The sequence below is a fragment of the Emydura macquarii genome, unplaced genomic scaffold (genome assembly GCF_026122565.2).
Source record: "Emydura macquarii macquarii isolate MOO-44397 ecotype Brisbane River unplaced genomic scaffold, CSIRO-AGI_Emac_v2 contig_3470, whole genome shotgun sequence".
NCBI lineage: Eukaryota > Metazoa > Chordata > Testudines > Chelidae > Emydura > Emydura macquarii.
This window is the reverse complement of record NW_027133607.1, coordinates 8,813,642-8,826,631: the sequence shown is the minus strand read 5'-3', so window position 1 is coordinate 8,826,631 and position 12,990 is coordinate 8,813,642. Positions and strand designations below refer to the sequence as shown.

The 12,990-nt window shown below is 48.3% G+C and overlaps 1 protein-coding gene across 5 annotated transcripts in view; it reads left to right on the top strand.

The window, feature by feature from the left end:
* Positions 1–9,603, top strand: part of NRF1 (nuclear respiratory factor 1) — a 94,237-nt gene extending 84,634 nt beyond the window's left edge. For all 5 annotated transcript variants that reach the window (XM_067534945.1, XM_067534943.1, XM_067534941.1 and 2 more), the window contains one exon: positions 7,605–9,603. In XM_067534945.1, coding sequence (XP_067391046.1) covers positions 7,605–7,768 — 164 coding nt within the window. In that variant the 3' untranslated portion in view covers positions 7,769–9,603. The remainder of the gene's footprint in view (positions 1–7,604) is intronic.
* The last annotated feature ends 3,387 nt before the right edge of the window (positions 9,604–12,990 follow it).

The following is a 12,990-nucleotide window of genomic DNA, read 5'->3' as shown; positions in this document are numbered from 1 at the left end:
GTAACCTGAGCCTCATCTTTGAATATCGCAACCTCCTCCTTTAGTCCATGCAAAATGGAATTCCTCAGATGAACTGCTTGGCCTGGCATTAAATCCATCTCTAGCCCTCTTTGTATCCCTCTACCAGCTCCTATTCCTTCACTAGATCAGAGTCAAGGCTCTTGTTCCTGCCTTAAAGGCCCTACATTGCTCTGTTCCTTCCTGCTTATCTGCTCTAGTATCCTGTCCCAGCACCCTATTGCCCCACCAGTGATGCAGGTCTTTTTCTATGTCTCCCCCAGGCTCCTTTAGGCTTGTTTACAGATTGCCTCTTAAAAAGTCCCCGTCTGAACTAGTCCATAAAGCCACTCTCCTATCCTTCAAGACCAAGGCCATAGGTAACTGAAAGTGGCGCCAGCAGGTACGGCTGATGCAGATTTGATTTATTGGTTTAGATTTTATCATTTTAAAAAGTTTTACTCCAAGCCATCTAGCTGTGCACGCAGCTGGCCTGTGCACACGGATCTTACAACCATTCCTGTTTGTTTGTAACCCACTTGTGGCACCTGCTTGTCATTTAGACTCATTGGGGCAGGAACACTCTCTCATTATGTCTGCTTAGTCCCCAGCACGATGGGGTCCTGCTCAGGGCCTTTGGGCGCTATCCCAGTGCGGGTAACACGACAGGAATGGGGATTTAAAGGAGGGAAGCAGAATGGATGCAGGCCGTGCTGTTAGGGCTTTGTGGGCTGCCATGGCTGCTCTGTCACAGCTGTGCTCCACCCCCTTCAACGTGCATAATAGTGGGCGAGGCGTGGTGACAGAGAGCTGTAGGTAGACAATCCCTGCACAAAGAGGAGCGAACGTGCGTCCCCGCTCCAGCGCTGCAGTCTGTTGCTTTGAAAACCTGCTTCTATTGTCTGTGCGGCTTAGTGCATTATTAATAATGTTTGTTTATAGGCCTTGACGTGGCAGGAGCCAATCTGAACTGTGTGCGCAGCTGAAGTGTAGCATTGCGCCATGGAGACTTGCAGCATCCCACTCATCTGTTGGCAAGAAGTTGTATGATTTTTCCTGCCTGCTCTGTCCCCCTGTAATAGGCGTATCTCCTTCAAGGAATTGTCCCCTCTTTGCAGATCTGTGTGTTTGTATAGCCCCAGAAGTTTTGTGCAAGGGATTTTCTGTTTAATACAATTGAAAGGATCCAAACCCCGTGCTTTAGATTAACATGTGCCAGCTAGATTAGGGCTAATCAGGGTCCAGGTCTGAGCAGATGCAGCACAGGGACAATCCTAGACCTGATTACGGTGTATCTGCAGTTTAATCGTCTCTCTCCCAAGGGCGATCATCTCTGCTTTAATGCACAGCAGACTTTACAGCCCTCACCCCTCTCTTCCTTCGGTTTGTTGCCGCTACTGTCAGAAAGGCTGCTACATCAGACAGTGAGGCGATTTAGTTTAATCCCATGTAGAAAGGGGCAGAGCGTGTGTGTGTGTGTGTGTCTGTCTGTCTGTCTCTCGTGGATAATTCCCTTCTCTAAGGTATTGCTGTTCCTGAGGTGGGGCTGGTCTTGACTACACCGCTGATCCTAGGAATCCATCCTTCCCACAGGGACTGAGCCCATTCAGTTCCCCCCCCCCTCCCTTTTTACATAGACCCTTTCTCTGAATGGCAACATCTGTTTCATAGCGTGCACCTACATTTCTCTTTGTGCATTGCAGGGGGATCAAGCTTTGCATCCTTGTGTGCTCCCTGGCCAATAAGGGAGGATCAGTCACTTGCATTGTATGTAGTCTTTGGACAATCATTCCTAAGCAGGCCAGGAGACCCATTCAGCCACTGTGGCACGATGGAGAATGTTTAGGACCAGTAAGGCTGGCTGCCTGGAGTGTAGATCTGGGAGGTGCTTGGTTTCCATTTTGACCTAAGGCCAAACTTCCAGGTGGCTGCCTGGCTCCCCCACAAACTGAAGTCTGCAGGGATTTTTAACTATTCCATCTTTTTGGGGGGTGGGGACTGTGAAAAGGATGTCAGCTCAGATTTAAGCCTCCGCAGCCTATAATCTCTCTCTGAAGATGCATAAGAATCCCCCGTGCCTTCTGTAGTCTGCTCTGCAGGACTCTGCATGTGTCAAAGTCGTCACGTGGGGTGGTGCCATTGGTTACAGCAGGGCACTGGGAATCAGTCTCCTTCCTCTATTCCAGATCCTGATACTGACTCACTGTGTGACCTTGGGGCATGTACTTAACCCCTCTGGATCTTTCTACCGTCTGTAAAGTTGGCAGACTAATATCTACATTGTAGGGGAGTTATGAGGCTTAATTGTTTGCAACATGCTTTGAGATCTTCAGATGAAAGGGGCTAGAGAAGTGCAATGTATTACTGAACTCTGTGCCATCTCAGACACTGGGTCACCCTCCTGGTCTGCATGATTAAGACATAAGCTTTTCTGTCTGTACAGTAAGTGATGCGAGGACACAGAAACTTTCTGCTGCCTCTTGTTATTAAATAGTCTCCTTTGGGGATAGAGGTCCTGGCCTTGGCTAGTGAAATCTGAGTCAAATGGCCCAAACGAGTTAGTGGTTTGATAGTAGACTCCTCTGTCTGGAAAACTTGGATCAAGGATCCTGCTATCCAGAATTATTTGAACTTGATCTAGGTAAGGGACAATCCAGTGTTAGTCAGGGGCATAGACCAGATGATCTCAGAAGTCATTTCCTTTGCTAAATTCTAGGACTCCATAGTCCAGCCAAAGCTGCTCCAGACTTCCCTTGCCCTGCCCTGCATCCAAGTGCACATGACCACACTGTTACTGGAAGGCAAGAGCCTGCACCTTTATTGCAGTTACTGTACATCATTTAATCACCTACATTGCAAGGGAACCCCTGGGGCCTTAAGACATTTTGTTGTTGTCCAAACAGGAAGCAACCTGAATTTGTCATACCATCTCACAGTATTATTATATAGCACCGGCAGTGAGCCGGCAGCTTTAGAGACACTGCACTTGGACCTTAAAATGTAGGTATGTAAATGAACGTGAGAGCAGGAGTAGATAGCTAAGGGGGAAAAAGCTGACTGATAGGAACAAATGAGATTTGTTTAGGAGAGGCTGGTGGTAGTTCTAGGGATAAAGAGGCAGGATGACCAGAGCTCTGGGAATTAATTATGGTTATCTAGTGAATCAGGCTGCTAGACCCCTGCCTGTCTTGTTGCAGAAGTTGGATGGTGTGAATGAGGCAGGGGACTATAGGAAGACAAAGGACGATCTCATGCTGAAGGCAGCTGATAGTTGCCCTATAGAATTGGACTCTCTCTGCCTCTGCTGCACGGTTCCTGGGCAAATCACTGAAAGGAAACTTGTCATAAAGTAGCCACTAATTGCATGTTCCTCACTTTCTGGGTGACCAATGAAAGACTCCTGGAGCCAGATTTCTAAAGTGCCAAGTACTCTCAGCTGTTATTGAAGTTGATTGGAGCAAGCTGTACTTTTAACGTAGTGAGATAACATTGCTAATTACTCTGAAAAATCAGGCCCTAGACATCTCAAGGTGGACACCCAAAACAGGGGAGACCTTTGATAATTTTGGCCTTAATCACTCAGTTCCACAGCTGAAAAATAGGGTTAATACCACCTCACCACACATTCATTAATGTGTGTGAAGCACTCCACCACTATGGTGAAAGCACCATAGAAACACCCATGAGCAGATTAATAACTATGTATTTAAAGCAGGGTTTGAGTGGTGTGCATTAAACAAAACCTGAGGCAACACACTGAATGTGGAAGATGAAAAGAGATGCTGAATAACTACCCATTCACTGAAGGAGACAGGAGTCCTGTAGAAAAAATAGTACATGATTATGTAATTAAAGACTGTATCATAATGATACCTCTAATAACCAGATTGAGGTGTCACTAGAGGAGGTTTTGGAACAAAGTGATAAATTAAATAGTAATAAGTCACCAGGACCAGATGGTATCCACCCAAGAATTCTGAAGGAGCTCAAATGTGAACTTACGGAACTACTAACTGTGGTGTGTAACCTAGCATTTAAATCAGCTTCTGTACCACATGTCTGGAGGGTAGTTCATGTGACTCCAATTTTTAAAAAAGGCTCCAAGGGCAATCTCGGCAGTTACAGGCCAGTAAGCCTAACTTCAGTACCAGGCAAATTGGTTGAAACTATAGTAAAGAATAGAATTATCGGACACACAGATGAATATAATTTGTTGGGGAAGAGTCAACATGGTTTTTGTAAAGGGAAATCATGCCTCACCAATCTACTAGAATTCTTTGCGGGGGCCAACAAGCGTGTGAGCAAGGGTGATCCAGTGGATCACAGTGTATTTAAGCAAGGTAAGCAGTCGTGGGATAAGAGGGAAGGTCTCCTGGATCAGTAACTGGTTAAAAGATAGGAAACAAAGGATAGGAATAAATGGTCAGTTTTCAGAATGGAGAGAGGTAAATACTGGTGTCCTCCAGGGGTTTGTACTGGGACCAGTACTGTTTAACATATTCGTAAATGATCTGGAAAAAGGGCAAAAATTGCACATGATACAAAACTACTCAAGATAGTTAAGTCCAAAGCAGACTGAAGAGTTACAAAGGGATCTTACAAAACTGGGTAACTGTGCAACAAAATGGCAGATTAAATTCAATGGTGATAAATGCAAATTAATGCACAATGGAAAACATAATCCCAACTCTACATATAAAATGTATAAATTACATTAAATTAATGTCTAAATCAGCTGTTAACACTCAAGAAAAAGATCTTGGAATTATTGTGGACAGTTCTCTGAAAACATCCACTCAATGTGCAGAGGCAGTCAAAAAAGCTAACAGAATGTTGGGAAGCATTAGGAAAAGGTAGATAATAAGACAGAAAATATTGTATTGTCTCTTTATAAATCCACAATACACCCACATGTTGAATGCAGCATGCAGATCTGGTCTCCCCATCTCATAAAAGATATATTGGAATTGGAAAAGGTACAGAGAAGGGCAACAAAAATGATATGGGGTATGGAAAAGCTTCATATAAGGAGAGATTAATAAAACTAGGACTTTTTAGGTTGGAAAAGAGGCGACTAAGGGGTCATATGAGAGAGATCTATAAAATCATGACTGGTGTGGAGAAGATAAATAAGGAAGTGTTACTTACTCATAACACAAGAACTAGGGTGTCACCAAATGAAATTAATAGGCATCAGGTTTAAAACAAACAAAAGGAAATATTTCTTCACACAATGCACAGTCAACCTGTGGAACTCTTTGCCAGAGGATGTTGTGAAGGCCAAGATTATAACGGAGTTCAAAAAAGAACTAGATAAATTCATGGAGGGTAGGTCCATCAATGGCTACTAGCCAGGATAGGCAGGGATTGCTGTTTGCCAGAGGCTAGGAATGACCGATGGGATGGATCACTTGATGATTATCTGTTTTGTTCATTCCCTCTGAAGCACCTGGTATTGGCCGCTATTGGAGGACAGGATATTTGGCTGGATGGACCATTGGACTTGACCCAGTATGGCCATTTAATGTTTTTATGGTCTAATGCGTATGGACAAGAGAGCTGAATTCATGTTGCACAGGAACAAAGATGTCCACAGACTGAGTTACTGGCTGATTTATGTGACCTTGTCCAGCTTTAACCCAGACCATTCCTCTCTCTTCTCACCCTCACTTACATTAAGTCTAAATTCAGTGCTAGGAACCTTATCCAATCTGATCCGTGAGGCACCTTGGGACACAGCACACACACTTTTTTTTTTTTTCATGAACGTGTTTCTTAAAATTGATGAAAACAGCTTTTCTCTCGTGGCTGGGTGGGGCTGGAGAATTTACAAGCAGCCAGAGGCTCGGGGGAGAAACAGACCAGCCTCATTGTGTCAGCTGAGCGAAATACCAGCAAACACCCAGCCTAAACTGGGTCGTAAATTGCACTGTTTAAAATTGGTTTGGATTTAACAATCCAAGGTTATGGCTGCTGCCAAAGTCACTTTCCCACCGCTCCAAACAGGTCCCCCCCTCCCTTCCTGAATCCTACACTAGCTTCCACTCTTCACCTTCAGGGCTCCATACAGACCACTCGCACTTCCCTAATACATCCCTTCCACGTCCAATCCCTGTCCAGTTCCCAGGTCTCCATCACTTACTCTTGCCTTGATGCCTTCATGTGCATGTGTGGACCAGCCCCCCAGTCAACGTACACAGCTCGCGTGCTCCTTGAACCACCCTGTTCTTCAAGGCTTTCCAACGCCAATCGCCCACCTTTATAGAATCCTAGAAGATTAGGTTTAGAAGGGACCTCAGGAGGTCATCTCGTCCAATCCCTGCACAAAGCAGGACCCCCTTTCTTGCGTTGTAGCACTGTGGGATCTTAGAGCCTTTTGGGGCAGGGACCTATTATTTCATGGCCACAGCATCTCCCAGTGTACACCCCTATGTATCCATTTGGAGTACCTCATCTGGAGTACTGCGTACGGTTCTTGTCCCGCATATCCAAGAAAGCTGAATTCAAACGCACTGGCGCAGAGAAGTTACTAGCATGGTTAGGGGAAGGAAGGGCCTGTCTTATGAGAAGAAACAGGAAGAGCTTGACTTATTTAGCCCGGCAAAACGAAGGCTGGGAGAAGAAGATCTGAAGACTCTGTAAATACATTAAGGGTTAAACACCAGAGAGGGTGACGCGCTAGTTAGGCTAAAGGACAATGTTGACACCCGAACAAATGAGTATAAGTTGGCTACGAACAAACTCAGGCCGGAAATCAGAAGAAGGTTTCTAATCATCAGAGGAGGGAGATTTTCGAACAGCCTCCCAATAGGAATTTTGGGGCCAAACCATTTTAAGGGAGAGCTGGACAAATGTATGAGTGAGATTGTAGGATGGGGTTGCTTGTGATGGTGGGGGGCCGGGCTCAGCAGCCCTGAGGGTCCCTTTTTCTTTATGTCTTAAGCTCCTCTGGTCACCTGCGAGAGTCAGGAAGGGACCCCTCGCCCCCAGTGTATTCTGTGGTGGTGTGGTTTTTTTGTTTTGTCTTTTTCTTTTTTGTCTCCTTCCTCTGAAGCACTGGAGTGCGCATGGCTGGAGATGGGACATGGGCCAATGCTCTGAGGTGGCACTGAGCTTTTCCTCTCAGACAGTCTTAGCCAGATAGTTCTTGCTCATGTGCCAGGGTCTCACTGCTCGCCATGTGTGGGGTCAGGAAGGAATTTTTGCCCCAGATCAGATTCAGTGACCATGGGTGTATGAGTCACTTGCCAGGATCATCTGGGTATATCTGCTATTGCAGGGGCCAGGGGCATTGGTGCACCTCGGTCCTTCCTCTGCTCTGCCTTTTGGCACAGAATAGTTTAGTCGTCTGTGGGCTGTAATGCTTTGATCTAATTTTGATTGTTGGGTTTAGTGTGTGGGTGCTGGGTGGTGGTGATGGCCTGTGATATACAGGTCACATAGATGATCTGGGCCTTAAACTCTCTGACTCTGATTTGGAGCGATCTAAATAATCACAACATGCAGAGGATAAAAGATGTATCCCAAAAATGCCAGAGTCCTTTGCTTTGTCCACTTGAAATGACTGAACTCTCTGCAAAGCCCATCTCCTACTTTTGTCTCCACAGGGCTTGTCCAGATCCCCGTCAGCATGTACCAGACGGTGGTAACCAGCCTGGCCCAGGGTAATGGCCCCGTTCAGGTCGCCATGGCTCCCGTCACTACCAGGATAGCAGACAGTGCTGTCACCATGGACGGTCAGGCCGTGGAGGTTGTGACCTTGGAACAATGACGCCGCCACGGAGGATCATGATGATATTTTTTCCTCGTCTCTTACCCGGATACATTTTTTTATGCCTCTTCAGAGATGCAATCAGGTGGCACTGAGTCTCCCGGCTTTGGAAGCAAAGGTTTCGTTGACCTTTTTTTAAAAGGAAAAAAGAGAATAGCAGAGGATGTGCGTGGCGTGCATTTTTATTGCGCCGCTCTGAGCTCGTGGGAGTGGAAAGCCAATCGGTGATGGACTTCCATTCTGAGGAGATTTAAATCAAAATACCATCCCCTTCCCCCTGCATGAAATCTCTCTATTAGAATCAGGGCAAAATGGGAAGATTGCCCCCCGCCCTCCGTAGGAAGTAATGGTGCCCTTGGCTGGGGCCAGTTCCAACAACGCTGCAGCCCACCGAGCCCGCAAGGATTGCTGCAGCGGCTCCTGTGGTCGGGCCCCTCTGTCCTGTCACGTTGAGAATTAGGTTTCAAACATTTTAATGTCGCAGGGGTGGGGGAACGAGAGAGACCGTTTGGAAAAAAAATCTCTCCTCAGGGAAGGTGTGTGCGCGACTGTGTAGGGGCGGCAGCAGCCTTTCGAAGGGATAAAGCGTCTCAGAGGGCAGCAATTGGTTACCCCGTGATACCTGTAAGAGAGGAAAACTCTGTCGTTGAAGTTCTTAAGCAGCGCCGTGGAGAGCTCCCCTCCCATGCCCCTGCCTTACGCTCCTGTAATCCACCCTCAAGACCTGCCCTTAGCTTCTCTGCTGTTGAAATGTAGCTGACGTTTTAGACCCTTCTCTTTATTATTTCATGTTTGTAAATGTAGACTGCAATGGAAAACGTTTGGGAGGCTTTGGTTGGGGTGCGAAGGAGGGGGGCAAGGGTGTTAACTTCTCCCTCCCTTTTTTGACTAGGGCAGATTCTTCCTTCCCCCACATCTCCCCAAGACTCATTTTGTAACTGAATCATTTGGCCCCCCCCAACGCTGAGGGGTACGTCGAGTCATCCGAGGTCTGAGTGTCACTGGTAGTATCAGAGCAGTGATAGGACTCTCTGAAACAGAGGGTCCCATATCCCAGCCTCTCCCCATCACAGTGTGGTCAATCCACACAATACTTTTGTTCAATAAATAGGGGGGTCATACTGCAGGAGACTCCCTTTGGGGGAACTCTGCCCGTAGCCCCCCTGCCCCAGTTCACGTTCCACAGGTCATGTGCCTGTTTCTGCTGTATGTGCATCTTCAGCACGGCTTTGCTGCTGTTTAGTTTTTTTAATCTACTTCATGTGAAAACCTCTAGACAGAAAAACGCCTGGTGTGTTTTCAGTGGCTGATTTTACTTGACGTTCCAATGGGCCAAACCTTTCCTTCCCAGCCATAACCAACACTGCCCCATCCCCAGGCAAGTTCCTCTCTCCTTTTAGCCACACTCTCCCTTGGTGTGTGCCGTTGTGCATGGTATTTAATTTTTTTATTTTAAGTGGCCATTTAACAAAATTCTCCACGTCCTGCTCCGCCTTTGAGAAAAGTTTTCAGATCCTTGTATTTACTTGTTTTATATGAAAATATCAGATGTTCTTTGTATATGTTTTTCTGTACTTTAAAGAGGGGAGGGAAACATTTCCATAGAAACAGTCCTGCTTTTCTGATTTTTATTTTTTTTAACTATTATTTTTTATTGTCGTTGTGAAGATGTCCAGTGGCTTTGTTTCTTTGGCGATGAAATAACGTTCTTACAGTCTCAGAAATTCTCCCCCGAAAAAGAAAAAAAACAGTCAAGTAGCAGAGCATGGAATGCCTGTTGTTTTCCCATTCTGTCTGTTCTTGCCTCATTCAATAAATTGTTACAAATGTCTGCCTCTGGAGCCTCTGCTTTCGTAGGTCTTTGCACGGTTTTGGTAAATGCAGGGAAGATGGTTTTAAAAGGGCAACTCTCAGGCGGTAAACATATTAATTCGTTTGGCTTACCTGTGTTGCTAATGTCTTAGGGCCTGAGTCTGGAGACATCTACACACCTGAGCAACTTGACTCCTCTGAGTAATCCCAATGACTCCAATAAAGCTAGTCAGCTGAGTAAAGCTATGTACAGGCGGAAGAGTTTGCATGATCCGGACCTTAAATTATTAAGTGACCATTTTTAAAACCTCACTCACACGACATTGGTTCTGGTGTTTACTCTTTTTGCACTTCACTCAGTTGGACAATGAAATTAGATGAGTCAGCCTCCCTTTTTCATTCATATTCTCTTTCAGGTTCCCTCAACCCATGCACTAGCCTATTGCTGCTGAAAGCGGTGTTGGGACCTCGAAAGGTGGCATTCTTCTTTGTTGTTTGGTGTCCTGCTGGGGCTTTGGTGGAGAGGTGTTTTTTGGAGGAGCCATTAAACCGAAGTCCTGGATCACACATGATCATTAAAGATCCCGTGGCACTTCTCTACGAGATCACGTAGTTGGCCCTAGTGATTAGTTAGTTATAATTTTCATCTGCAAGTGCATTATAAAGATTAAGTGCTAAGTATTAATTAGTGCTTCTGTCCTGGCCAAATTCCAGTTTGAATAATTACGTGCTTCCTACCCCCGTTTGCCCTGCAATCCCAATTGTGGTACTTGATTCAGACTCAATGTGAGAATTCTTACGCTGCGCAAAAAAGGAGAGAGCATGAAATAGGCACCCATTCATGTTCTTAAATCTGAGCTTTGATAGAAACCATTTGCAAGAGGAGGGGAAAATAACTTGCACATTGAATCAGCCCAGAAACACATTCCAGGACGCTTTATTTGAATGTTGTGTATAACAGGATTACAGTAACACAGAGACACCCCCGCTGAGATCAGAGCCCCATTGTTCTTCGCTCAGTACAAACGCAGTCAGAGACATCCCTGCTCCTAAGCGCTTACAATCTATATAGACAAGACAGGCCTAACCCCTCAGTATATGGCCTATTGTCAAAATATTTGCTTAATGGTTCAATGGTTCCAGCCAGGCCACCGCAGCCTGTGGTTTTGTCAGATCTCCCGTACTCAGTAGGGTCAGTGTTGGGACGAGAGGCTGGCTCCTAAGAAAACCCACAGCGGTGCTGGTGATTGAGCAAGGTGCCACTCTTTCCTTTGGACCGTTGTTGGCTTGATACTCCAGCATGGCATTTGGGGGTTGAGCTGGTGGAGAGGATGTTCGACCAAGGTCCTGACCACTTCTGGTCTCTGTTAGCCCTGGTGTTTTGGCCATATTCCTACTCCTAGATGCTACTTTTCTGCTTCTGTAAATTCCCGCAAGCCGTTTCATTTCAAGTGGCAATCTTCCCTTCCGTCTAAAACGGCTGTGTAGGGTTGAAGAACTGCCACGTTACACCCCAGAGCTGGCTGTGTTATGCTGGGGGCCAGTGCGATCGCTGGGCACCTTTAGGATAAGAAGGGGTAGCTGTTCTCTCAAATAGTGCTATTCCAAGCAGGAGGGAGAGCTGACACACGTACTGAGGACACGGGTGTGAGTGGAGGTACATGGGTTACCTTGGTTTTTCCTTCCTTTGATCTGATGATCAAATTTAGTGAGCCAGTGTCCCATCCATGTGCTCTGCTGCGATTCAGCCTCTCTTCCCCCTTCTTTCTCCTGCACCCCAACACCCGCTCCTCCGGCCCTGCCGCTTCTAGCTGAAGGGGGCTGGCTGAGAGAAACCATCTGCCCCGCTCCAACTGTTGGTCAGTATGACTTGCTCAAACGGGACGATCAGCCCCTTCTCCCAGTGCATAGCCTCCCTGCTTCCTCCCCATTCCCCAGGAGTGCCAGGGCTGCTGGCCAGCTGTGAAAAATGTTACATTTTGGGTACAATGTCCGCCAGATTCTCCCATAGGACTGGAAAATCTGCGTGGCTGAGGTTAACGGGCAGTGACGCAGCTGGAGCAACCGAGGCAGGCCTGTCCCATGTACGATTGCTGGGGTGGGGCGGGGTTAACCCCCAGCGCATGTGGGCCTGTTGCACATTGCCCACCAGGAGGGTGAGGCAAGGGAGCTGTGTTGGCGGCTTCCCACAGGACACCGGACAGAGCCCCCCACTCCAGCCCCGGATTACACTGGGCTTTTAGCACACAGGCGGCAGCCGCTGGGAAGATGGTACCATGGGGGAGCGGCTCCGGGGCTGTGCCCCTGTAGGAGCTTCCCCAGCGCCAGCGGGACGGTGACGGTGGAACGCAGGGGGGCAGCCAGCGAGCTGGGGTTCACACCTGCGGCGCGAGGCAGCGATTGGGCTAGGGGGGCAGAATGGGAGGCCGGGTAGGTTTACACGTGGGCTATGATGCAGGAACGGGATGTGCACGCTGGCATGCAGCCAAGGGGGGGCCGGCTGCACTAGAGGGCGCTGACCACGTAAGCGGAGCCCCCCACGGGGCGTGACGGCTCTGGGACCATCAGCTAGCCTGGGTGAGATGAGTTCGGTGGGTCTCAGCCCCATTGCTGGAGGAAAGGCAGCCATCTCCAAAACTACCGGAACCACTGGGGGGGCTAATTGTTCTCCTGGCTGGCAGTGAAATCAAGGACCGCACCGGCCCCGTAACCTGAGCGTCCCACTTGCCCCTACAACTGGGCTTTGGCCCGCACCCAACCTCGCTGGGCACGGCATTTACAGAGCCCTGGCCACGGTCGTCCAGCGACTTCTGCGCCTGGGACGGGGCACGAGGCACTGAGTGGTGGATGGGGAGTGAGGAGGCTGCCGTCCCGGACACTGCAGCGCGCTACGTCGCACACGCCTAAGCCGGCTCCCTCCCCGTCAAGTGTTCGCTGCTCCCTGAGCAGCTGGGGCTGGGGGGGAGGAGGAGGATCCTGTTGGTTTTAAATATGGTCGGGTCAGACACGGCTAAGAGGCCGCCATGGAACGTGGGGCCGGAGCGCTGCAGGGCAAATCGTGCCTCTCTCACGCACCGCGTTACAAGGCAGCGTTTGCGGCTGAGGCGCCCGACACTAAAACCAGGGCAGCACGCTGGAGCAGGCCCGCTGGGTTAGCTGCCTGTGTGGGCAGAGCCCGGAAGGCTTTGCCCTTTATGGCTGTGGAATGGGGCCTGCCCCAATCCTAGCTTCAAGGGGAGCCTGTCACCGGCACCTGGTCAGCTGGTGTGTTGCTTGCTTCACTACACCACTTCCATGCCCCGCCCCCTCCCAGCACCAGCAGACGGGCGGCTGGTCTATACTGCGTGTTAAAGGCCTCCGGCGCCTGGGCAAGACAGAAACGTTAGAGCATCAACCAGCATAAAGGGACG